The sequence below is a fragment of the Diadema antillarum genome, unplaced genomic scaffold (assembly GCF_040938485.1).
Source record: "Diadema antillarum isolate AM-2024a unplaced genomic scaffold, OU_Dant_1.0 scf00000044, whole genome shotgun sequence".
Taxonomy (NCBI): domain Eukaryota; kingdom Metazoa; phylum Echinodermata; class Echinoidea; order Diadematoida; family Diadematidae; genus Diadema; species Diadema antillarum.
In genome coordinates, this window is record NW_027270933.1 from 844,424 (window position 1) to 871,936 (window position 27,513).

Here is a 27,513-nt window from a genome sequence, read left to right on the forward strand (position 1 = left end):
CATGTGTACTGATTGGACACCAATAAGCGGTCAGTGACCGATTACACGCATGGGTCCTATGTGTACCCTCGGCGCCATTATCACTGTGATATAGAACACAGGGAAGGTCGTACAATGAGAAAGCAGTAGACCCTTGTGATTCTCTATGGCAGGACAACCTTGCATTTTACCATCCACTGATGTTTCATTCATTCACTATATTCATTTCATTTATTTATTTCTTACAAAAGGCAGTTTAGATTGATATTTAAATACATATAACTGCACGAAATCAATACAACATTGTAATCGATGGAAATACTGTGAACTGAAATACAATAAATGTTGTAACTTCTTTTTTTTTAGTAAAAACTTCATCAAAATTGATTGAAAAAGGAAGGAATTGCTTAAAAGCAGAGCGTGTAATTTGTAGCCTCCTCATAAAGAATAACTAATATCTAATTGCTGAACTAGCAATACTAAGCAAATTGCCTTAAACAAGAAAAGAAAGACAACCCTAAACGTGGGAGTAGAGATATTTTGACATATTTTTTTTCAGAAGTTCTGAAAATATTTTGGTATGTACATTATGTGAGTTTTCATAATCTTTTTTCCTTCGTTTAATGTTCCTCAAATATTGCCCCTGCAGTAAATTGTATCATATAACCCATCTTCCCTTTATCAATTGCCAAGCTGTGTAAATCTTCCTTCTCGTATGTAAGACCTTGTTATCGTCTTCTCTACTCGTATCTTGGAATTGTTGTCAAATGCAGGTTACAATATATTTCACCTCTTGCAATGTCTTGCATAGATTCTTGAATCGCCTGCTCCTAAACTGCATGAGATACCTTACAGGGAGCGTACGGACAAGGTGATACCTCCTTGGTGTGGATGAGTGATGCAAATTGCTCTGCGTTATCCTCCTATAAGCATGATGAGTGGGAACTGCGTTCCTCTACAGCAGCTTCTATAGTGGAGAAGAGAAAGAGAGAGAGAGAAGGGGGTGGGGAGAGAGAAGGCGCAGAAAAAGAGACAGAAAGAGATACAGAGAGATGGAGAGAAAGTGAGAGAATATAAGAATTTAGAGACAGAGACATGTTTGGTATGTCCCATACCTATGTAGAATCAAGAGTGACTTAGTTTGTACAAGGTACAATCTATTCCGGGTCAGGAGTAAATCGGCAATTGTAATATTGAAGGGCAATGTTTATGCCATGCAAAATGTTTATAAAAAAAAGGGGAACGGTAACTGAGCAAACAATCGTTAGCCCTATCATACATCCATCATCGGTTTGATATAAACAGGAATATATTATGCTTGCCTACTTTTACGATGCCAGATTTAATATCAGGTAGCTGAGGAATTACGTCTGGCAAACACAGTTTTACAGTCGTGTTTACGACCCGCCAAAACTGTTATATATCGATTAGTGGTAGGTAGCACGTACTAAAAGTGTATATTCAGTTAAAGAAAGACGGCATATAAAATTCATATCTGAACCACAGGAAAGTTCCACATCGTAGATTTTATTGCATCAAACGTGCTTGTCATTCTTTTAACGAATAGTTTAGGCATTTTTCCCTCCTTGTAGATATGGGGACTCCAGTCGGGGTCGACCAGAGGTACAGGAAGCAGACTGGCATTGATGATTGTAAATGGGTCTCATTTATTGAAATGCAGTCGGCAGCTTTCTCGAAACAATTCCAGAGATGCTTCACACTGAGCTGGTGTACCAGCGTCTTTGCTTCCTGGCATTACAAAGACTATTATAGGTGTCCTATGATATGATGTTTGCACAGAAAACTGTCCTCAAACAAAGAAACTCAGTGGAATACGTTAATCAGCGCTATATTACACATAAAACATACAAAACATACTCCCTCCCCCCCCCAAAAAAAAGGAAGGCTATATAACAAGCAATAAATTTACAAGATTGTGTATGAGGGAGTGTATTTTGTGTCTTCACATGGGCGACAAGCTTTCAAATCTTTCAGAGCAAACAAATTAATGTTGTATAATGTCTACAGACGCTAAAAGCAAGAGGATGTTTCAGTAATCTAAAGGATAACGATTTCACCTTCATAGATCTAAGTATGATTTCCGCTGTACTTTATGTTGTCTATCAACGATTGAATCTGCCATTGATGGTCATTTCAATTCAATAACAACGCGCACTCTTCAGACATGCATGATGCAATCACATTCTTTATTATGTTTGTACATACGTTTGATTTGAGCTCTTACGTATAGATTGCGGTTTAGAATATGCACAGATCTTTCTGGGCTTTCTAGATCATGTCGATTATGATCATAATTCTGCTTAAACGAGATTTTCCTTCATACATGGCGATTAGAATTGCAAAATGTAATTCAGCAAAATCATATTCAGAAGCTATTTGCTCCCATAGCGTTCTTTCTATAAAAAAAGGGAAGTGATTCCACGATGAATATTGTCGTGTGACGTGAACCTCAACTTAAAAGAGGAACGGATTGGCTGTGACGAGCGCTAAAACACTCCTCCCGACATGGCCACGTTAGAACAGTGAGGAAAGGTGACTACAAAAGTGAACGGTATAGATACAGGAAAATTGACTCGAGGATAGAAAGGAAAGATGGCACTGGCGGTCGGGGAGGGCCTCGAACGTCGACAGGAGTCAAAGAGCGCGAAAATATGATGATGTGCACGATTAAATTGAGGGAGGAGATGACGGTTAATGGCAGACAGAAAGCGAGCAGGAGAAGGGGAGAGGTGAGGGAAAGACGTTTAAACTATTCACCACCTCTCGCCTGTCGTGTTTTCCTAAGTACTTCACCAATTATTGGATTGCTTGCCAACTCACTAACGCCCAAATCGGATCGGGAGAGGGACGAGTGTGGTGCTCTAGCTTGCATCACGTCAATTACTGATATTTGGGGAAGGGGGTGGTGATTGAATAGACAAGGCAAAGGGGCTTGGACTCTGCATCGCGAGCTTCATCGCGAGAGAAAAAAAAAAGAAGAATTGTAGAAGACTTCTAAGTCATCGCCATCACCTTTCTTGCTTTCACTTGCGATGTCCTGAGGTTTTTATTTTGTTGTTGAGATTTTATAAAGTCTGAATGCCTTGACGGCGTTGATGTAGAAAAATGAGAGAAAACACTTTTTTAAAACCAAATTGTGCTAAATTAATCCGCAGTAGTTCAGTTTTTTTTAATGTTTATTTGATCTATTTTTTTTCACCAAGGATCCTGCTATATGGGGGCCTGACATTTCCAACAGCTTTTCTTTCATACAGTTCACTCATATTATATGGTCATATTTCTTTACATTGTATTTTCCCTTATCAAAATGACCCTCATTAGTTATTTAAATAATTGATTTAATAAGTTAATGTAACTGTATGTATTTGAGAATGTTATGCTGTAATTATACTTTGTTGGAAATGAAATTAAATGAAATGAACAATCCACTCCAAGCCTTATTAAACCAGTGCAGTTCATAATGATTGGCATGTCGTTGGATATCTTGCCTGATGCTATTTTATCTCCTACACTTTCGGGTATGGATTTCAAACGAAATATTAGAGGAAATGGTACCAATTCTTGACACGGTTTTGCTATTCTTCATCACATTAATTGACATTGCTGTGTTTAGACACATTTCGGTCGTTTAAAGCAGCATCTAGGCTACATATCGGAAGACATTAACATTCAAAGCGTTTATCTCCTGTGCGATGGATTAGATTGGGTGCGGTTAGGGTAATACACCTCCCTGATGAGAAATCCACCAGAAACGGTAGCTGTTTTGAACGAATTCTCGTCACGCGCTCTTCAATCTGTTGATTGCTATGACGACGTGACTGCTCCTGCCATCACCGTAATTCAATATGTACATCGGAGCTTCTCATATCAAAGATCACTGTATCACCAGTATTGACCAGAATGCAAGTTCAGATCAGAAAACATTTCTACTGAGTTTCCTATGTCGACGACAGATTCCAGATGCTATGGAAATGGATACTAAAAAACGCCGTGAATTTTAGTCACAACAATATTTCACTGTTTACCTCTCCTTCTAAGTAGTTTTGATCCAGTAGTTCAAGTAGATTCATACATAATTCATAAAAACGTACATACGTATGTAGCACACACACAGACACAGCCAGATAGACATATAGACACAGACACACAGACACACACAGACACACACACAGACACACACAGACACACACAGACACAGACACAGACACACACACACACACACACACACACACACACACACACACACACACACACACACACACACACACACACACACACAAACACAAACAAACAAACAACCTGAACCATGAAAAATTAGTGAAAGAATTATAACACAAACGACAAAACAGACCGACTTCTCTATGGAATAAAAAACATCTGTTCTTGAGCATGTGATCGATGTTGTTATCTCCATGACAACTGAAACCATCATGACCATCGGTATCCTTGTACCTGCCTTTCTTTACTATATAAATAGTACACTATATAAATGTCAATCCTCAGAAATTGACCATTTTGTAAATGGCTCATACGCTTGATGGTAGCTAAGGACCCTTAGCGGTCAACAACAACAACCTGCTAAAACAACAAGAATTGTCTGGCGCTTTCACCGCGAAAGAGTCCTCAGGAATAATGGACAAACAAAATCTGTAACGTATATTGTCTTGTGGTCTCCTCCATTCATCCATGTTTTTGTACTATGTCTGTATTAATGAGTCTTTTTTTTTAAACCGGAAGCGGTAAATCCAATTCAATTAACCCAGATGCGTTAAACTTCAAACCATTTTAAGACTGTGTTTGATGACCTGCTGTATCTCTAATGAGTACACTAAGTGCCAGTAGAATTCAATCCTCACCGGAGCTCAATTAATGAGATCTTTCACGATATTCTGACACTGATATTTTCAACATTTCATATTATTAGAATTGTGCCGAATTGTCTCTTTATCTACAGTTTATATTCTTTTATCATCTGACTGGTTACTTCTAATTCTCTTAAGGTTCGCTGGAATAGTCCATCTTCATTCCTTGAAAAACAGATCAATAAGTATATTCCGTCGGTATCATATTCATTTCATTATTTCATTATCTAAGTTAGGATTATATATATATATATCCCTGTTGTATATGTTTACTTTCTCATACAGCGTGTAGTTATTCCATCACTTGCGTAACAATCGTCACTCTGCAATAATCATATTGCACTGCGAAATAATCGGCTTGACATAAACCGGCTGTTCATCTCCATTAGGTTCTGATCTGATGTGGAATTCTAATTAGAGAGATCATCTATTCATAACTAGCATAGAATATAGGCTATTATTGTTCTCATCGAAATGTCGAAAAGCTTTATAATGGCAGGATGTAGGCAATAAAAAGTAATGATATGATTTTTGTTATTATTATCGTATTTTTAGTGTTTGCTGTGGATAACGTGAAATTGGCTTATTGAATTATCCCATCCCTTAATGTGTTTATCTTTCATTTCCAATGCAGCGAAGATAGAGATAGAGAGAGAGAGAGAGGAAAAAAAACAACATGCACGACATACTGACCGGATTAGAGACGAAATCATGGCCATTGTTATCATACAACCAGTTAAACAAAATGATCGGACATCAACCAGTCGCTCGAGTTGCACCCAGACAATGGTCCCGCCATCAACCTTTCGTAATTCTATTACCCCTTCGCCACTCCTTCTCCCTCCTCCCCATCGCTCACATCCTCACGTCCCCTCCTTCTCTCTTCAACGTTCCCTTTCCGTCTTCTCCAGTGGCTACTCGAGATGGGCAGTGGCGTTTAATTACGTTAATTGACTCGGATATGAGTGTGGCGTGAAAAGGCAATATTTTGTCGCGGTCTGCTTAGTTTAATCAGGCGCATCGACAAGCTGTGCACGGCTTTCCCTTCTTAACCCCAAGCACATCAACGCAGCAACGTCATGAATATTGAGAATCAACAGAGAAGTAACTTATGGGAATTTCAGGGAAGTATGTCCCTTGCTTTTGGTTTAGCATGTTCGAGTAAAATATTTTACTGCCAGCTAGAAGATGAAGTGCGTACAGTCGGGCGAGTCGGTGAGGCAAGGGGCGCGTGCTGGCTGCTCGCAGTCAATGTTTAACTTCGGTGGCTGAGTTATTGGAGAACGGATCTGGATGCGTAACTAGGTTACTCTCTACTTTTCCGTGCCCTCTACACGCGCCCGCCAGTTGGTACCCGCTGCCTCGGCCGGAGCGCAGGGCGTTGCATTGTGTCGTCGTGCCCGGCCTTTGTTCGCGAGGGCGTAACGCATAATAGTTCTACGTGCAAACTTTGATATTCATACGAGTCAGAAAGGGTACCCCATGGGTGTGTGTGAGGGGGTGGTATCATGGTATAATAGGGGCAAGCACGCACCTCAGGGTCACTAGAGGCCCATGTCGCATGGAACCAATACTCTATCGGCTTGTCCAGCCTAACGAAGTGCTGGCGCAGTGCGGGTGGGAATGAAGAACATTGCCGCGATACTTTCGGGGGAGTGAGCGCGACGCGTTGCGTGCCACGTGCACCCAGCAATAACTAGTCGTTCCAACATCTTTGCTTGATTAATAAATTTCAAATCACTTTAAAATGATTATTGCCAAACAATAATAGGAACAGTATCTGGTGTTATGGGAGCACGGGGTTGAAAGGGTGGGAGTGGTCCCATGCAGTTGTCAAGGTTATGGCGGTGAAATGCAATTAAACATTCATATTGGGCTGCACGTCTTTGCTGGATCAACACGGAGACTCCGCGGATCCAAGAAGAATCACGAAACGCAAATCGAATTATGCCCAATTAATTTCCCCTCATTAATTATCTAATTGCCCATCGAGTCAATAGAATTGGGAGATTATTTTGGTTTGGTCGTCACCCAGACCACCGCCTGGCAACCTTTCTCCTACTGCTCGATATGAAACGCACGCCATCAGCCGCCTTCTGTATCCTTGCCCGGATACCAATGGGAGCTGTATGATGCCAGCCGAGCCAGCTCCAACAACACGCGGCTCCTTCACTATCAACGCCGATAAACCACAGACATTACTTCTCTATGTCTTTTGTTCTCCTGTGTCCAACTTGGACACTTAAGTTTCAGATTCACAAATAATCCTCTTTCTCTTTTAAGATATCATATTGGATTTTAATTCACTGATTTTGGTTTATTTGTTTGTTTGTTTTTTAAATTGGATAGTAACTTTATATCTTTATTCAACCCTTCTAAAGAGACCAAAGAATCACACAAGCAATGTATAATGTGCTGGTAACTGAAACTCCACGTTTTTTTCTTTTAAACGAATGCTCTTTTGCGTCAATATGATCCCTTGTCACTAGTGGAATGGAAGGAACACAATAGAGGGTGACTTTTCATTTCAAATCGTGTACCAACGTTTCACGCGTCGTTGCTAAACTTGGAAGCTGCAAACTAAAAGACAAACAAGCAAAAAAACAAACAAACAACTTTTAAAACTTTTATCCTGACTGAAATAATTCAAGTGAAGATCTGACATTTACTTAATTTTATAAATCAGCAATGAAAAACATACAATTGGCTTCATTTTTTTTTGGATGAACAGCAATTCTTATTGCTCTCTGCAAAGGATTTTTTTTAAATCTTTCCCTGACGAGCAAAGTCTTCTCTCGATATCGTCGACTTCCCCTACGATGACGATTATGCACATATCTAGCGTGGTTCATCTAATCCAGACTGGAGCGAGGCGTTTCGCCTGGCTCTGCATCGCGCGCTCCGCGTCGTAGCGATCCATCATTTTTTGGCCTCTTCCAAGTTGAGGCTTCCGCGCGACACGAGAAGTGTGACTCTACTCATCGGCAGTAATTACTCCCAATCTCTCGGGCCTGGAGATATATTGTTTCTGTGATAACTACCAATTAGCCGATTCAATCAGCGAACGATGCAGCGAGAGAGAGAGAGAGAGAGAGAGAGAGAGAGAGAGACAGAAAGAGAGAGAAAAGGAGGAGAGGAGAGAAAAAAGGAGGGAGGGTGGTGGTGATGGGGTGCAAAGAGGATGTTAAGAGTTAGGACAGAGAAGAGTAGAGATGTGAAACGCACCAGGAATGGACGAACTGAATGATATATTCGGAGGGATTGGTCTAGGAGGCTTCCGTGTTTATCGGGGCAAGCCCATTCCGATCCATCTGGTGGAGTCGATGACGACCCCATGTCGCTCCTCCGAGAGCCCGATGGAGTCGCCATGAGAAGGCGAATAAATAAAAGAAGGGGGATTCATCTAATTTGCAGAGTTTGGGGCGTCATGGAGGGCAAATGCTTCTCTCCCGCACAATTAATCGTTTTTGTTTATTTGACGGTGGATGACAACGGTCTTGGCGTCAGACGGAGCTAACGAGATGTTTATGTTCCTTCGTCTTAAATTGTTCAATCATGTTAGGCCAAGATCACCCGAAAGCTCGGCTTCACAGTTGTCTCGGCATCTGAGCGTAATTCCATAATTAAAGGACAGTATACAATTACACTCTACAAATCTGCGAGCTGGATCAGTTAGCCAGCCGCATCATCACAGCAGAAGAAAAAAATCGTAATATATCATTTAGCATCAAACTAGTTCAGGGATAATAGCAGAAGCAAAACCCCGAAAACAGAGTAATTTGGGAAGAGAAATCGAGGACTTTGCTAATGATGGCAAAACTTACTTCATGCCATTTGTTTTGGTGCCTACATATGCCGGTCATGTCCTAGTTACAGAGATTTCACGAATTAGCGGACACCATCAATTTGGCTAAAACGGACGCAAATGGATAAATAGTGAAGAAGATATGGGAAAAGGAAGAGCTATGGGCAATATTGAAAAGAATTTCATGAGCTCAACACTTTTATGTAAACTTTTCCTTGTTGGAATACGGTTTCCCGGCCCAGAGGCGATCGCTTCCATAATTGGTCGATGAAGGAAACAAATTGTATTTCCACAAGATTGATTAATTCATTTAGACAGATGTAAGGTTTTAGTCAAGCAGTCTAGCGGAGCCATCTTTTACTGCCTCCTCCGTCGTAACCTAGCCAGCCTCCGTGCTGGATTACGGGAAATATCTCAAATAATGGCGGAGTTAAATGCGGTTAAGTTTACAACCTATTAGATTACCAGTTTTAAGCTGGTGCGTATCGCTCCAAGAAATTGAAGTAAAAAAAGAAAAAAAAAAACACTTTAAAGGGTTTCGAGTGGGCCCGTAATTCATAAGCATTGATACGCTTAATGCGCTAGCTACCCACCAAATTCAATAACATTACGGAGATCATATTTTGGCTGCAATGGCGGTTGGCAGCTATCTTCCACAAACTGTTCAAAAACGGAGCAGTCCGTCCGTCTTTGCGCCATCATTTTTCCTGCCCTTCTTTGAAGCCCCTCTTCAAAAAGAGCACCGGAGCCATCTCTCACTCTCGATTAAGATAGATTAACATGAAACGTGACACACAAGAAAACCCCATTTGCTTAATTTGATTCTGTTCGACTTTGGTGGTAAGCGAGACTCAATGTGGCGTCGGGGCGTTGGGGCGCCCCGCGCTCCGAATTTTAGGGGCATCGACTTAAGGGTGATTGTAAGCGATACTTGTAAACTTAGTAGAGATTATTAGAGCCTTAATCAAGTCATACACTCTCTCTAAATGGTTTGATCACTGCATACTTTGGCGAGGAGGGGTCTAAACACATGCGAGCTGAAATGCTTGTTATCGCCAGCGGCGCTGGTGTAAAGAGCCCAAGAGAGAGTGGGGTGCTGAGCGTTAGAATAAAGACTAATAACATTATCAACCATTCCGATACTAGACGAAGAATGGTGATGACACGGGGAGACAGTTTTAATTTTACAAATTGAGAGCGATCGGATTTCAGGACGGAGACCGCGCGAGAGATGCGCCTTCGGAGACCGGAGAACGGACAGACCCAATTCCCGGCTCCCCACACTCCTTCGCCACCTCCCGTCAACCATGGCAAACATTAGATGGAGAAAGAGAACGAGAGGAAGAGAGAGAGAGAGAGAAAGGGAGAGGGAGATAGTGAGTAAGAGAGAGGAAGGAAGAAGAAGGAGCGATAGATGAGAGAGAGGGAGGGAAGGTATGAGTGGAGTTATGACAGCGGGCGGAAGATAACTTCAAAATTAACTAGTTCCCTATGAGAGTCTAAATCCCTGGGACCTAACGGGTTCCCGTAGGCGATGTGTTAATGCAGTCAAAGCACTGATATGAAAAATAGGAGTAAATGACTGAGGAATTGATAGAGTGACAAGATTTTTTTAGAAAAGAGGGGGAAGGTGTTCATGTGTGAGTGTTTTGCGCCTAGACAACATGTCGACGGATTTTAAGAGCGATATATTACTTCAGTTGAATCGACAAAGCATAGAAACAATCAAAGATGGAAAATTATTCAGGAGTAAAGTAAAGGGTAGTAGATGAAGTTTGATTATCAGAGAATGGGCTAGAAACAAACACCGAGAATGAGAAAATATTTTTGAAAAAACACGGGTGGAACGTCTTCAACTGTTTTCTTTTGTATGACGATTAACTCTCTGACAAGATTAATGATCAGCCGTGCTTGGATTGTCTACAGGGAAAAGATGTATAGGTGAACAATAAATCTTCGTAATTACTAATTGTCATATAAGGTAACAATCTCCACGGGAAAAGCTTAAAAACAAGACTGGAAAACAATACAACAGTATTGGAATATCATTCAAAAGGTTATTATAAGGACGTTTTTTTTTTCTTTAGCACTGTGTTGACGTATGTCGCGTGTGACTTCATGCGCAGAAACAATTTTTACCTTCCAGAAACCTGCAGTTCCACCATCGAATATTCCCGCGAGCAAATCGTGACTGCAAGCTAGGATTTTTTTTTTCGTTCTAGTTTGGATATTCAATCAGTTTGCAGAGATGGCGTTTTCTTCTCATGTGTGGCCGCAGTAACAACAACAAATGTTTTGCATCGCGGGATAAAGCGGCAAGGTTGCTCACAAAGTGACCGCTCGCTGGAGCTATACAGCATCAATCGATTAGTACGGGTATACGAGAGCTTCATCGGAGATTTCCACTATGACTCGGAGCGCTCCCGCTATACCCTCCATCTTGACGTTGAATTACTTGAATGGATGCCCGACATAGGAGGCGTGAAGCGAAGCCTAGAAAATCACCGAATATGAGCGAATATTATATACCAAGGATCAGGCCTATCAAGAAAACGAAAAGGGAGAGTGAAAGAGAGGGTGAGCTGGCATAAATATAGAAATATAATTGAAGATGGAGAGAAGGGGATGATGGAAAAATTGAGAGAGAGAGAGAAGAATATCTGATGCAGCAGTCGGGGAAATGGTAGTGAAAAGCTGACGAAACAAAAGGCTCGGGAATCGCCAATCACAATAGCATGATGTCCTCGCATTATCGATTTGTTTGCCACATTAGGTTCCAATTCGTCGACAAACGAACGACGAATGTAAATTTAATCGTCGACTTCTCTCCCAGTCTCCCTCCCTTCTCTCCTTCCTCCATCGCTGAAAGAGATGGAAAGGGAAAGAAGAAAAAAATGCGCTATTCGCGCCCTTTCTTGTTCGCACCACGAGCAGCAACCATGAATGAACGGAGCCCATGAAAGAGGAAATCTAAGCGAAAGTCTTCGCAGTCGATGCGCTAGCTCACTCGAAAAAAGGGGGAAAGTATTTAAAAAATCTCGCTCGCTGTTTGCCGTATTCTTTGGCTCTTCGAAACCGGCTCCATTGTGGTATTATCGCCTTATGGAGCTGGTTAAATCGCGGAGGACATCAATTTGCGTTTGTAACTTCTAACAAATTGCACGTCTTTTTAGTCGGTCTGTGGATCGCGATTTAACGCGCCTCGCTGGCTGCCAAGGGTGAGGAAAAATCAATTGGATCGAGCTTCCCCCCTCTCAGAATGACAATGATGATAATAGAATGGGAAAACGAAATACGACGATAGGAATATATAATGCACCCTGCACTTGGAATGTCTCTTATATCGACTGTATCAGGTACAGGCTAAATCCTCCACAAGATCAGAGGGGAAAAGAATCTTAGCTATTTTCATCAGCTAGGCGTATCGATTGGGGAAAAGTAGTTATTATTATCTTATTTTTATATATGGGAAAGGGGGTGGTGGTTGCAGGAAATTCCCTCGATTCTTTTTTTTTTCAGGGAGTGACGACGGCTCCAGTATAATTCATGGTTTTCAGGGAGAGATGCACAAAAGCCCATTAAGAATGAGTTCCAAGACAAAAACTAATCTTAATATGACGTCAAGAAAATGTTCGGTGGAGGTAGAAAGCCAAGAGATGTCTTGAACTATCTGAAGAATACCTTGCCATAAGAATAGAAATAAATGATGTTGTTGCCATTGTTGTCCCATTCAAGTGCTCATGATGGGAACACAGCGCTGTCATATATTGATGCTTTGAAAATGGAAAGAGATAAAATAGCATATGTCATGTGTATCTGCAATCATGATCAATATCTCTTCATCTGATCAGCTAAATTACATGCAGACGCAATTTAAGTGTGTGTGAGAATGTGTATAAATGTGTACGTTTGTTTTATGTGTGATTCAGAAAAGGAATACGCGTAATATGGCGACTAACACAGCAAGATTCATGTAAGGGGCACTTTATACACTGTCAGTGATAATCGGGTAGACTTCTGGAACAAGATGAGCGAGTGATTGGACGAGAGTGACGATAACTTTCTAGCTCTAGAGCACACTCTGGTTGCCATGGTAGAAAAGTCCCAGCTCGCCATTCCGGCGTCAGGATGTTTTAAAATTATGCCCATGTGCAATGCGCTAAGCAATACGGCTCCTGGTAATGAGGTTGGCCTTACAGTTGACTGCAACCTAAGGTCCGGATGACGTCTGTAGGTTTTGTACTATTAGACCACTTTATATCATCACCCAGTCTCACAATCTGTTGTCTGTATTTATTTCAAATTCTGTAATGACATAGCCAGTGGAATCGGAGGGCGCAAATCTTTCTCAATTAAATCTAACCCTTTGACTCCCGAAAGCCCCTGGTTGCCGTGCGAAGCCTATGAGGATATCAAGGAATCTCGTGGGGGAACGATTAAGTGAATGGGGGAGGGAACTCTGCCTCATTACTCATGCATGCATGGATCTCGTTAATTATTCATGAAGCAACTAACTAAGAGAGAGAGAGACAAACAGACAGACACAGACAGACAGACAGACAGAAGCAGAGAGAAAGAGAGGGAGAGAGACTCGGAGGGAGGGAGATAGAAAACATGATAAATTCTCATAGTTTTGTAAGCAATTCAGGAATCTTGGAGGAATATGTATAATTATTATGTCATGAAGAAGCTAGAACATACAGAATACTTATCTATAAAGGCCGAATAGAATTTTGGTTTTTAGACTCAACATTATCACGTCAAGTGGTCAAGTGACCTCTAGCCAGCTGAAGTGCAATACATATTTTTATTCTAATCTAGAGGTCGAGTTAATGGAGATTGTGATCTCTTGTATTGTCAAACTTCATGGCAAGCCTTTTCATTCTTTTCTTTTAAGATTGCGACACGATTATGATGCACGTGTTCCACACAATATATTGCTTTATGGTGTTATAATGTTGTTATGTGATATTACCTCTCTGTATTATCTTTTCATAATTTTAAAGATGTATTTGATTCTGTTGCATAAAATATGCAGAATCACGTCAAATAAAATCAGATGTGCTGACGACGACAAATGAATCACAGTCTTTGAAACGCTCAAATGAGAAGTCAAGTCTGAAATCAGTTATGCATTCTAATTGCTATTTGGGCAAGCAGGACCATTTACAGTGTGATACTGGGAAATCGATGCTGGGATAGAGGCTGTAAGATGCACATTGGGCGGTAGAAATGGGAAGCCCGTTAAGTTGTGTAGAAACAGGTTTCCAAAAGCAATCAATGGCCCGTGCGCGTGGTTGCAGAAAAACAAGCAAACTCGCGCTTTCCGCACACTCGCGCGTCGAGCGGAGGCGGGTGGGCAGGGAGGCCGGCCACTTCCCGCCAATATTCTCTCGAGCAAGCACAAAATTCACTGGCGGAATGATCATCGTCCCATCGGCACACAACTACCGCGTGATTCGAGCTCAACCGTTTCCTCCCTTTTCTCCACAAATCGTTTATTAAATTTGGTCCCAACAAAAGAAATTTACCTCATGATCGCCGCGATTTCGTCTTCATTTCGTTTTTAATTCGACATAACGTCAAGTCGATCTCCCTTGTTCTCTCCCTCTCTGTCTGTCTCGCTATCCATCTATCTCCACTCTCTTTCTCATTCTCTCATCAGTCGACAGTTAAAATCCATGACGTCACAATCACGGGTAATAAGGTGGTCCCTTAGAGGGATTTATCATTTCTTCTCCTCTTTTTCTTAAAAGAAAGTTGTGTGAGATGAGGCCAACAATGCAGAGGATGATCAAACAGAGGTGAAACTTTAGACCATGCTGTACGTGCTTGCCCTGTTTAACTGCCCGTTGCGTCCGTTCTCGTGTGCCGGTTGTATGTGGTTATGACTTCTTGAGTCTTTTCTCAATCACACACTCCTTCATTTTCCCCCCACTATTTCCTTTGTTCGGAGATGGATTTTCTTTCTGACAACCAATCTCTGGTTAACGCAAAATGGTTTCTTGTCGGGTCATATTCGTCTGTGAGGAAGGGGGATAGGATCAAGGAGACACACGAATGATGTAAACCAGTTATCAATGCTGCCTAGCACTCTTCTGTCGACAGCGGCGCAGTCAACAATGAGAATGATGATGATGATGATGATGATGATGATGATGATGATGATGATGATGGTGGTGGTGGTGGTGGTGACTGCTCGTTTATTCTTTATCTTGTGTTCAGTATCATCACTCAAGCTATCATCATTGTTATGCTCATGAATGGTTGTCCTGGAGCGCAGACTAGAAATCTTAGATCTAGCTTGTCATCTCTTAGTTATTCCTTTTCATGAAATGCTTAACTATATCATCAACTTATGGACAACTCCATCCTCGCTTTAGACTATTTCCTTCTGTATCCCGCTATCGTTACTATAATAATGACAACACTAGGCGTCATTGCTCTATTCCTTCTTCTTCTTCTTCTTCTTCTTCTTCTTCTTCTTCTTCTTCGTCTTCTTCTCCTTGATATGTATACTGATTGCCTTCTGATTATTCAATCTTTGCATGCTCTAATTCTTTAGGTCTGTTTTCGTCTATCAGAAATTTCGCGTTGCGTTATGTTTTAAAACTTGGGGGAGGGGGCTTGCAATCATTCTACCAACATGAACAAGGTTTATCTATTCATACATCGTAATGAGTTTTTGGACATCATTTCCTTTAACATAATCATGTTAATATAATCAATCATGTCATGTTCACGTAGGTAGCACATGTATAACATCAAAAACAGTCCAAAGTCTAGGCGTCATAATGAAATTTTGATCGGGAAATGTCATTTCGAAGTCATACAACTCAAGTTCAGCGGAATAGTAAATATCAGTCGACTAATTTAAGTTTTATAAGAATTTTTTGTCTAAATCCGCAGCTGTGATGCATATTAATGCTTTGATTTCTTCTCTGTTGGACTTTTTGAATTCGTTGTTTTGTAATCATCCAAAGAAAGTACAAGATGTCACAAAACTTCAACAGTTGAAAATTTCGACCGTGCGGTTGTTAACTTTTACTAAAAGTTTGATTCCATATCACCAATTCTTCGTTCTTTACATTGGCTGCCTGTATAACAAAAAAGGAATATCTTTAAGATTGTGTTATTAGTACATCATTCAGTTCATTCTTTTTTCTTTGTATGATACGTGACTCTATATATTCCCAAATACAATCCGACACGAAATTCATACGTTCATCATCAGATGCACTGTTACTACAAACACCCAGAGTAAAACATGAATGAGATGATCATGCTTTCTCCGTTATGGGACCAAAATTGTGGAACCAATTACGCATTCATTCAACTGTCATCTACAGAAATATTCGAATCAAAAATTAAAACGTATCTGTTCCTCTCACACTGAGGATTATATAACTGAAATCTACAATGTTCGGAACAATTGTGTTCTTTATCTGGCATGTGTTTGTTTGTTTGTTGTCTGCTATTCTCTTCTCTGTTGTCATGTTTGGACATGTATATAATATTTATGTTTTCATTCTTTTGGAGCGACACGAGCACCGAAAGGTGGACCTGTGCGCTATCAAGTAGCCACTACTATTACATTTTTCCCCCAAGCATGCTGTATTATAATACTTGGTGCTCTTGCTATCAAAATCATCGTTATCGAGGAATATCCGTTTACTTGAATAAAATGAATCTTCGTCTGCTTCTAAACAGGTATAGATACGGCCTGTATTAGTACACCTTTTTTGTCCGACTCCCTCCATCCCCCATTTTCATTTGTTATCATTATGAGCTAGTTTAGATGATCTATCTTCAATGTATCAAGAATGTATAGCACATCAAAATGCTAAGTAAAGGAAGTAATCTTACAGATTCAAGCAATGCAACACTAAAGCTTGTGACGATGGTGATGTAGAAGGGGCAAAAGATGTGATCACGTGCTGTGATCACGTGGTGTGGCTTGTGATTCATGAGAGGTGTTAACACGTTATGTGAAGGATAACGTAAAATATCGTAGAAATCATGAGGGGGAAAATCGAGTGAGTTACTCCAGACTTTTTCTGCAGTGATTACACGTCCAAAAACTAACCGAGATAATGCGATTAGGCAAGGATTTGGAAAGCAGCTCATCTTGCAAGATTCACGAATATGTGGTCCTGTCCGGTTGGATCGCATCTAAACAACAAGCCGTCAAATAGAATTATCTTAATGAAAATGGCTTGGACTTCCTAATTACATACACCTCTCGATCTAATGCGCGCAAAGTGAAAAGTCCAACACGGTGTACGTGTTCGCCGGTCCGCGTTGTTAATTAATGGCCGTTACTATGTGCGCCGTACGCGCGTCGCTAGGTTATGTCTTCTTCTGGGGGAAGTGTAAATAAAGACAGCTACGCGAAAGCCCTGCTCCAGCTCCCGAAGTTAGACTTCTGACGTTAGGAGATTCCAAACTCCAGACTCATGGGTAGATTAAAAGCTGAGAACTAAATCCATTAAAGTTTTCAATGGATGTGCTTGTGGCAATAATATCCATAATTTGAAATGTTCGCGACGATTTGCAGGAAGGTATTGGAGGACTAATTGGGTTGGGAAGGGGCGACAAAAAGAGCAAAAGGAGATTTAGAAGCTGATATCTGGAGGGATAGATTACATTGCTCATCCGTCACAACAGAGGCCCCTAACGGCCCGTTGACACGCCCGCACGGGCCCGCTGAAAAGTGAGCGAGCAAGAGGGGTAAACGGTTTACATGTCTCGGCCAAGCAACCGACCAGCACATCCAGGCGCATTAGTTGATTGGATTGGATTCTAAGTGGTGCTGAAAAATGTCCGCCGTGGTAGAAAATTGTATCATCGCGGCCGTAAAATAGAAGAAATGTAATAATCGGGCCGGGCAAGTGGGGTGGTAATCACCGGGTGAGAGAGAGAACCCAGATATAAGGTGACTAGTCGTCACTCCTAACCTTTCTAATTAGGTGCCGTGCGCGGTGAACGTGTGAAGGCAGCTTTTTAAGGTAAATCAACGCAGACTCCCCTATCTAAAGACGAGGAGAAATCTAAGTAAATCGTGCTTACTTCTGAATGCGGATATTAAATTTAGGGAGCGGAATTCCCGGTGGAGTGTGGGATTGGATTGCGAATTAAATCCTCTGGTAAATTAAATTCATTGCGAGTTTGGAACGACGGCTGGATGGAAGCGCTGGCAAACAAGGGCGCCTCTTACGACGGGCTCGATTTCAACTACTCGACGGATTAGAAATCTGTCTGAAGATTTATGTTTTTCATCATTATCATTGCTGTCATTTCAGTACCTCTGCATGAAATTGAGCAGAAAGTAAGACAAAGAAAATAAATAGATCTGCTAAGATGAGAGCGTCCATCTTTTCTAACTTACAATGTGGTGCGGTTAATATCGATGTTTGGTTTGACATGAAAGCTGTTCACAGGTGGTTGCACCTTGCTATCTCTTTACGCCCTCTAGAGACGAGAAGGTGCGAGGCCTGTGTTTGACAATAATACCCCAACACAGCAAGAATAAAAATCACTCGCAAGACAGTTTATTCCATGACCGTCAAAAGTATTATTGGAAATTCATTCGTGATGAGAAGACAAAACCAGCGGATACTATTACTAAACCAATAACACAGCGAAAACACAGGCGCGTCGCTGCCGTACAGTTGTGAGGTTAAAGACACGCAGAAGTGAGTGTTATCTTATTTGCGATAGGTGACGAACACGACTTGTATCACGTGACATTGCCCCTTCCCTAAAGTTGACAGAGCTGCTGCGATATTCCCGAAGCTCTCTTGAAACGTGCACCACACCGCCTTGTTCTTTTCACCTCTTTCTATATGTTTGTTTTTGTTTTTCCTTTTTCTCCACTTCTGCAACATTTCCTCCCCCCCCCCCCTCGCCTCTTTGTTCCTTTAGCACCATTTCAGCTTGACAGAATGAGGAGAAATTTACTTTCCTTTCTTCAATCTCCATGATTGGATACCTCGGAGTCGTGACTTTGCTAAGATTGTCCTCATTTTGGGCTTGATGAGACGAGAAAGTTACGAGGGCTAATGTATTCTTGATTTGATCCGCACCTCCCGAAGAGCCGAAGAGTTGAAATTAAGACTTCCCCCCAGTCCCGGGGATGAGGTATAAAATCACAGCTCTTCTTTCAATTTCTCATTGTGTGCGACCGCTTATATGCTGTCCATTACGAGGCTAGCTGACCCATTTATTTTATTCTTATGTTTATTCAATCATGTAAATGAATTCAGTGAGAGAGTAAATGTGTCATCATTGACCGTACCAGACGTAAAAGAGTGACACCTGCATTAAATAATTAGGAAAATCTATGAAGGGAACGGACATAACCCGATTCGTTATATCTTCTTTTCAAGCCGTATCATAGTAAAGCTCCTTAAATATAACATCATTCGTTATGTGCTCGATGTTAAGCCCTCACAAGGTTATGGGTTGGAGATGGTTGATGTGCGTAGTCGTCGATCAAGGCTGTATGATTTTACTTTGAGCTTTAATACCAAAATGTTACTCAAAGTGTCATTCTATTGATGGAAGATCAGGTTATAAAGTTAACTAACCCCTTGGAATGGAGTGTAAATATAGACTGCTGCGAATGGACGGACTGTCACCATAATTACCATAAAATATATCGACGTGGCAATTTCTTTTTCGCAACTCTTTGTGCAAAGAACACTTTTTTTTTGCTTCGCTTTTTGTGTTATTTTGTTGTTTTAATAAAAAAATTGCTATATAGGCGCCGTAAGATTGTAATATTTGCACTGGCTCCTGTCAGTTAGCAAGCAGGTAAGCAGATTTACATTATATTGAATAAATTATGAGCATTTTTTTTTTTTGGGGGGGGGTGGGTGGGGGTTAAGGACACAAAGCTTTCGATGGATTATTTGAATCACCATTTTTAATACCCCTCATACACTATACGAACGGCAGACTAACTTTCTTACTTGCACACTCACAAAAAAACCCCAAATCTTTCTCTGTGTGTAAATGCGGAATACGGTCATATAGTGAATTCAATTGGTTTGAATTCACTGGATCACACGAATCCCATGAGATTACCACTGTCCTAGCTTAATTAACTCATTATTAGTCTTTTTGAAGTCGTTTGTTTACCCGGTTCAATAGAGGAGGTAAGGTGAGCGCTCATTTTCCTGGCGATTCTGAACCACTGCGGTCCCACCAGCGTCGAACCCATTTCCTCCCCGGCGAGTGGGGCCTGGTTTGTCCCGCGAAGCTGGTGGTAATGGGTTCCGTTTGTAGCCGCCATCATGCGCAGGGAACAGAAAATAATTTCCGTTGCAGCAAGCGTTTTTTTTTCTTTCTCTCTCTTCTCCAACTCAAACTTGAGAACAACTTGAGAGCGCGTTGCTCTACTTCTTTCCAGAGAAGGTTTTGATTTTACATTCTCATGTTTTATTTGTCCTGGGTGATTAGTCATCTCCAATCACCTAGCAAATAGTGTCCCGTATTTCTATCAACAGCTTCGGGCGATTATTACCAAGAGCATGTGTGTCTTGATATCATGAAAGACATATTCAGCACCAGACTGTTATATGCAATGTCTCCTGAATGGGCCTTAAAATTAATGTTCATAATTAAAATTCTATACATACTCACATATACATTACACACATACTTACACACAAACACCCTTACACACTCACATACATACATACATACATACATACATGCATTTACATACTGTACATACTGTGCATACATTCATACTAACATACATAACGTTTATTGGTTTTGGTCTTTTTTTTTTTTTGCTCGTATTTTTTTAACCGAACTTCCAATGTCCAATTGAAAGATTGTGATTTCTACATGACACAATGCTACTTTTCGGAAAACGACGGAATGGTAAAAGGTTTTTCTTTTCTCAACACGAATCAAGGTGAATTATTATATGTATATATGTTAGTTTAATACCTAAATAGAGTGGAGGGGTCGGTTAGACAGTGATAAGGCTGACAAGGCTGGTTAGTGATGAAAAAGAAAGAACTTTTTTCGTTAAATCATGTGAAATAGAAATGTGGACTCTAGACTTATTGTAGTCAATGAATTTAATTGCTGTTTCAAATCTTTGTTAAACGCTATGCAAACATTACATTATGATGGGCCTGATCGTGTATCTTTATCACGAGATATAAGGACGTGTTGCGAAAGTAAAACCCCACCCACAATTTTGATAATGATTCGAGAACAAAAGCTGGGATATGTTTTCAGAAACAAACGAAAAAAAAAGCAACGCTCAGAAAGCACAGCCAAAAAGAGGGAGAAGGAGAAGTAGACGTGGTAGACAAGAAGGAGGGAAAAGAAATGAAGGAAGTGAAAAAACAGCAAACTGAAGATAATATATATAATCAATAAAAAAAATTGAGCTGCATGATCTTCTTATGTATATGCAAATGTTCGGTTGTACTTTATACTTTTGTTGGAAATAACTAAAATGAAATGAAGAGGCTATCAAGGAAGAAGGGAAGGAAGGAGAATGGAAAGAAGAACCAAGCAAGAAAAATGCTACAAAATGAATAATAATGATGGTTGGGTGGAAGAAGGGTTTGGAAGTAGTGATGATGTAAGCTGTAGCTGAATGGCAGGAGATCATCGTCGTCAAGTATTTGATAGGAGCTAACGACTCTTTGCTGTACTCCATACTGCGGAAGGGAGTATGAAACGCCTACCGTCTGTGTGAACAGCGGGTGTCGGCTTGCGCAACCACCGCCGCGGCGCAGGGCAAGTGCCTTTTGTTTTCCTCGCCCGCCGGGTAGCGCCGGGTTAAGCACTGATTACTCATTGGGTGGTGGTGCGAGGGTGCGAGCAAATACATACTTGATATTTTTCAAAGACGATAATGACAGCCGAAATCCGGAGCGACTTACGTGCACCTCGCCGATGAGAGACTGGAAAAAACACGCAGCCACAACTTAATCCATTCCACGTGCTCAAAGAATAAAACTCTCAAATGACGTGTAATTGTTAAATTTCGTGCGAGGAATACTGCACCATGAATATTTTATTTCTTTTCTTTTTTTAAGAAAAACACTCTCGCTCCTTTGAATCTCCGGGGAAAGAAATACTGAGTAGACTGATATCATATTTCATGTTTCGTTCGTCTTAGTATCATATTCGATAGTGTATGGCAATAGGTTACAATGTTTAACCCTATTTCCCCACGAAGTGATGCTCTTGTTCGTCTTTTGTTGTTATTGTTGTTGAAAATATGAGAACGACGAAATGCACACAAAAAAGGTGATATTTGTGAGTATATCGTTAGCGATATTATCCCAATCATTCAACAAGCAATATCATGTGATAATTTGGCTGTCTGGTTGAGTGTGTGCCGATAATACCTGCATGGCTCTATAGCTTGTTCTGGAAAGTGAGTGGGCAGTAATGAATGTAGGTGATATTCCGCCTGTATTTTTCAAAAAATGTGTACGTATGGTTATGATTACAAACAATAGGGCTTTGATACCTTGGTAACCACGGGGAAATTGTAATATATGAATACTTTCTTCATGGTTTACTACACTGTATGTGAGCTTAGGTTTTTCAGCTATCGGCTGGCTCATTTCGTTATGATTATACTCTTTATATCTCTAAGGCAACCCTTAGAAAAACTCTGAAAAGAGCACACAATCATACATGATAGAATGTATTCAAGCCCAACTTTACTTTCAGGATTTCATGGGAAAAACAGCAGCAACAACCATGACGACGACGATGACAATAATAATAATAACAACAACAACAACAACAACAACAACAACAACAACAACAACAACAACCTAGGAATTTTCACACACGTAACTTGTTTATTATTGACGAATGAATGAAGATATCTTCTCACACTTGTTGTAGATTTTAAAAAAAAAGAATATCAGATCTAGTCTTCAAAATTTGGTAGGATGATAGAGGTTTAGGAATCGAAATTTTCTGAAGACTAAAGATTTGATAATTATTTGAGCTTTGTTGCATCCATACAGGATAAGCAGACATTTTGTGTTATTCTATTGTATTGCAAATTTTGAACACATATCTTTTCCCTCTGAGCGTGTTGTACCTTCAAGCCGTCATGAGCTATCATCTTGCATTATTTAATGGTGACATAAAAAGTTTGTGTATTTGCTCGTTTTGTGGAAATGGCTTGGAAAGGTTGTTTAGCTCCTCGGTTAACATAGCCAATTGCAAATGTTTTGAATAACAAATAAAAGATCGATAAAAGATCAACCCTCCCCCTCCGCAAATAAAAACAAAAACGAAAAATAGAAACAACCTCTAATGAGCATTAAGCACTGTGATAAATTACTTTATATCATCTTCTCTCCGCTTTCCCCTCCTTCAAACACAGGTCCCAACCCGCCAACGATCCTGGGAAAGACACGGCGCCCTCGCACGGCGTTCACCAGCCAGCAGCTCCTCGAGCTCGAGCAGCAGTTTAGGAAGAACAAGTACCTGTCGCGTCCCAAGCGATTCGAGGTGGCTACGTCACTCATGCTGACAGAAACTCAGGTGAGGAATGGAAGAGTGTCAGACCACGCCCACCTCGCTCTCATGGCCCCGCCTTCTTTTTATGTTTGGATGTGTAATGGGAAACAAAATGAGCAAGCAAATTACAGACACACAGAAAAAACACATCTGTTTTCAGCAAAAACACTGAACATCGGAACAGACCTTGCAAAGATGGAGTTCAGTATTTCCCTTTAAGAAATGTGTTTCAGTCATCAAACTTGAATATGGGCCTTTACAGAAAAAAAAATGAGCAGTGATGGTTGCACTCTCTAAGTGGTCTAAGTAAAGTTGCATTTAATGTCAACTATAATTCATTATGCGAAAGAGCCTAATGACATTCTTTTTGTTCATATTTACTCGTCAATGGAAAGCACTAAATCCTGTTCTTTCATTTTACAAAAAACATTCGTTAAAGCTACATCCAAGATGAAGAGTACAATTTGCGTCAAACAATTGCATTGAACAAGTTTCGCACAGAGCACCTCTAGGTTAACACATCAAGGCCAAATATCTTAGACTGAAGTGTTTCTAAACATTCTATATTTCGTCTTCGAGGCGATTCCTTTCTGGCAGATCTAAAGTCATTGAAAGCATGATTTCCCTGGACATATCAATTCGGCAAAAGATGCCTCCCGTGACCTTTTTCCCCTATAAATTGATTCGCCTAATCTTGGCAATAAACTAATGATTCTGGATGTAATCACCTTTTATTGCGCCAATTTCTCCTCGTCTGCTCTTCTCTCTTAATCTCTCTTTTGCCCCCTACATCCTCCTCTACCACATCATCCAGTGATGAATATTCTTTAATCCGATCGCGTGTGGGAATAAAGCCAGAACAGAAGATATTGCTCCGGAATTATATTTATTACGGGACGGAGAGTCCAAACAACCCCGGGGGAAGATTTGTCAGCTATTTTCCCCCATTTCGATTCCCCAAGCCCCCCTTTCCGCTCTCCCAGCTCCTAACCTGCATAGTGAAAGAAATGAAGTTGAAAGCTCATTTTGGATGGTGATTTTGTGTTTTGGGGGAAAATCTACTTCCGATTTCTTAGCTCATATAGGGGGGAGTGGGAGAATAGGAACATAGAGGCAGGAAAAGAGAAGAAGAGAAAGAAATGAGAGTAAAGGACTCTTCGGAAAGTCTCTGAAAGTAAATTGAAATGGTGGGTGAAGCGCTAGCCTCCAGCGAACAGCTGTTAATTTGATTATTATTGTTTCCTCTCACTTTGGCAGTGGAGAAATTAAATCATTGCTCGATGCGCGTCCCCGCAGAAAATATTATTAGCTGCGAAAAGATGAGATCTAATATGGGGTGCTGATTGGATGTTAGATACTGGAGACATTCTGAGTGAGGTCTAGTTCTTGTTTGAAGGGCAATTTAGAAGGGGGCTTCGCAGGTAGAAGTCTTAACAGCTTCGAGAGATGATGAAATTTGCCTTGGGTTACTCTTTTTATTTGGTTACGCGGGCAAAACTGTTATCGATACCCTAACCGATTGTTTGTCGCGACTGCTACCGTGTGACTGTGATTACTGGACATATGCGTGCAAAAACACATTATCAGGTCTTTTCGATTGAAACTTCGTTGACTATCAAAACAGTGTGTTTTGTCGGACAATTCGAATGGGTGACGTTTTCACACGGGTAAAGGAGAAACAACACGTTTTGCAAGTCGAAATAACTCTGTCTATTCAATTGTACCCATCTTAAAAAGGAGAAAAATTGATTTTTCTTGTCAAATGTTTCAAAGGTTTTCTCCCTCTCTCACTTATAATTTGCCTGCATATTTTCATTCCTTACATCATATCAATTTCAGAATAGTTCCTTTTACTAGAGCAATTTGACACCGTTATCAAAACGCCTTTTCTGCTCATGTGTGTTTCACTCGTTAAGTGTCTCTAGTTTATGAATTTGCAGCCCTTGATGTTCTGTAATGAATTTAGACGACGTAAGGAATTGCACGACCTGCAGTTTGCGTTACAAGCTATATACAAAAAAAAATATACAAAATATGAAGATCTTTCAGAACGAGAGAGCAATGTCTTCTCCTGTGCTCATACAGGGAAGTTGGAGTAGAGAATGTCTTATCAGTATAAGCAACTGATCGCTTCCTGTTTGAATGCAGGCGCTTCACTATTAGTTTGCTTTCTTATCAGGATTTTACTTATTCGATTTTTGCGATTACACAAGTGATAGCTTACTTGCCCATATCTTGGCTGGATGCTATGTTGCCGCTTTTCTATATCACAGAGTTATCACGGAAAATAGAATGCTCTTGATTTTCTCAATCTATTCTCTTTTTTGGTCTGTTTTCTTTTTGTGTTAGGTGAAAATCTGGTTCCAGAATCGACGAATGAAGTGGAAGCGAAGCAAGAAGGCGAAGGACCAACACACTCAGGATCGACAGCAGAATAAAGACAACACCGAAACCAGCACGAAAATGTCCGAGCCGTCCACGATCACAAGCGAAGCGCCAGCCGAAGATACGAACACTGTGCTGAAAAGCGATCACCTCCACTCGCTCTCCTCGAGCGACCACGAAATGAACTTCGTGGATGACCTTCCGCTGGACGAGGCGGCCGACGAAGTAGACGATGAAGAGGATATCGAGGAGACCAGCCAAGATTTTAAGTCATCTTCGTTGTGCGCACCACGTGACCTCTCTCACGGTTTGTATCCGTCTGAAAGAATGACGTCATCACCGCCGAGGCTCATGAATGGACACATTTTGGAGACAGTTCACTAGTGCTAGACTGTACAGAAGACTGTTTAATGCTTATCCAAAGGAAGTGATTGGATGACATCATAAAAGAGTGAGTTGTTGTTTATTGTGACGACAATAAAGGGGGTGATATCTTGTTCCCTGAGACTGAAGATTAAACACTTTCTATATGTCATTTGGAAACTGACCCCGGTAATTACAGTAACCTGCATGATAGCAGGGACATGCGGGTCGTCGGTCTAAATGCGAAAGCAATGAACATTCAGTAGGGGTGGACTAGGCGAATGCGTATTGGACTGCTCGTCAAATTCATCATCAACACGCCATTGAATATTTGAGCTTTCACCTCACTCGTCATATTTGTTTAATTTGATTTACTGCTTCTCTTTTCACCTTCCTCTCCTTCGTGTACTTCTCACCACAATATACAGCTGTAGGCTACTACTGTTGGTGATACGACCTCAACTCTACCATTATTGTAAGACAATAGCCACCAAACTTATTCAAATTCATCTCTTTGCAGCATCCCCGTTTGAAAATGTTGGTCAAAATTCCTTAAGTTTGTACGAAATAAAAAAAATACGGGTTTATGAGACAGACATAATCTGTGAATGAGATAAGGATACAAGTAAAATTACGTCACCAGGACGCAGGAAAAAAAATTGACAAGAAACCCTGATATAATTGACAATATAGTTTTCTCCAGCTCGGAATTACTTCATTTTTGACGAAGATGCTTGTCAAGAATAATCTTAAATGGCGGTGATGCTGACTCAGAAAGATTCATCTAGGTGTATTTATATTCATACACTCTGAAAACAAAGAGTAATTTTCCTCATTTTTCTTAAGAGTGTATAAAATAAGAAGGAATTACCAGTTAGAACTTATTTCTTATAAATGCACTTCGAACAAATAGAGGCATAGACATAGAGTGTAAATTGAAGATGTGGTTAGTATCGTTGATGATGTAAATAGTTGCAAACTGCACATCCTACCATCTTATCGTCTTTTTCAGTACTGAAAAAGTAAACGTGATATTGTCTGTGTTATAAACACCATGGTACTGGTAATGATGATTACAGTGGTATTCAGTACAATGCATGTTTCTTTGTCCGCTTTTGTAAATGGTGGTTTGTGAAGAAGTAATTTATGACAATGTTATAGAAATATTGTACAAAAATATCAGAAAATAAATTGGAGCAAAGAAAAGCTGACATACGTGAAGCAAATGGCATATCCGTCATCTCTGTCTGACGTCACCATCAGATGTGACCCTGCATCACAAAACCAACAGAGAGTCGCTAGACATGGATTTTTATATAAGGGCAGATTCTTAAAAAAGCAGACTCTGAGCTTTAAAATGATGTATAACTCAATTCAAATGGACTCCCCTAACCTATCTAATTACTAGAAAGAAAGCACACGCTCTGGAATAGTGTGAACTGAGAAAAGAGGCTCTGAAGACAAGTAGAGGGCCTATTCAAGCGTTTAATCTTTACCAAGTAGTGCTAGCTATGCAATGAAAGGGACAAAACACAGGATGTAAACCACCAGAGCAACAACAATGAAGGGATTATC

General features: G+C 40.6%; 1 protein-coding gene across 1 annotated transcript in view; it reads left to right on the forward strand.

The window, feature by feature from the left end:
* LOC139713665 (uncharacterized) overlaps positions 1 to 25,959 on the forward strand; it is a 34,865-nt gene extending 8,906 nt beyond the window's left edge. The window contains exons 2-3 of the mRNA XM_071625370.1: positions 23,054 to 23,214; positions 25,540 to 25,959. Coding sequence (XP_071481471.1) covers positions 23,054 to 23,214; positions 25,540 to 25,959 — 581 coding nt within the window. The remainder of the gene's footprint in view (positions 1 to 23,053; positions 23,215 to 25,539) is intronic.
* Positions 25,960 to 27,513: the final 1,554 nt, after the last annotated feature.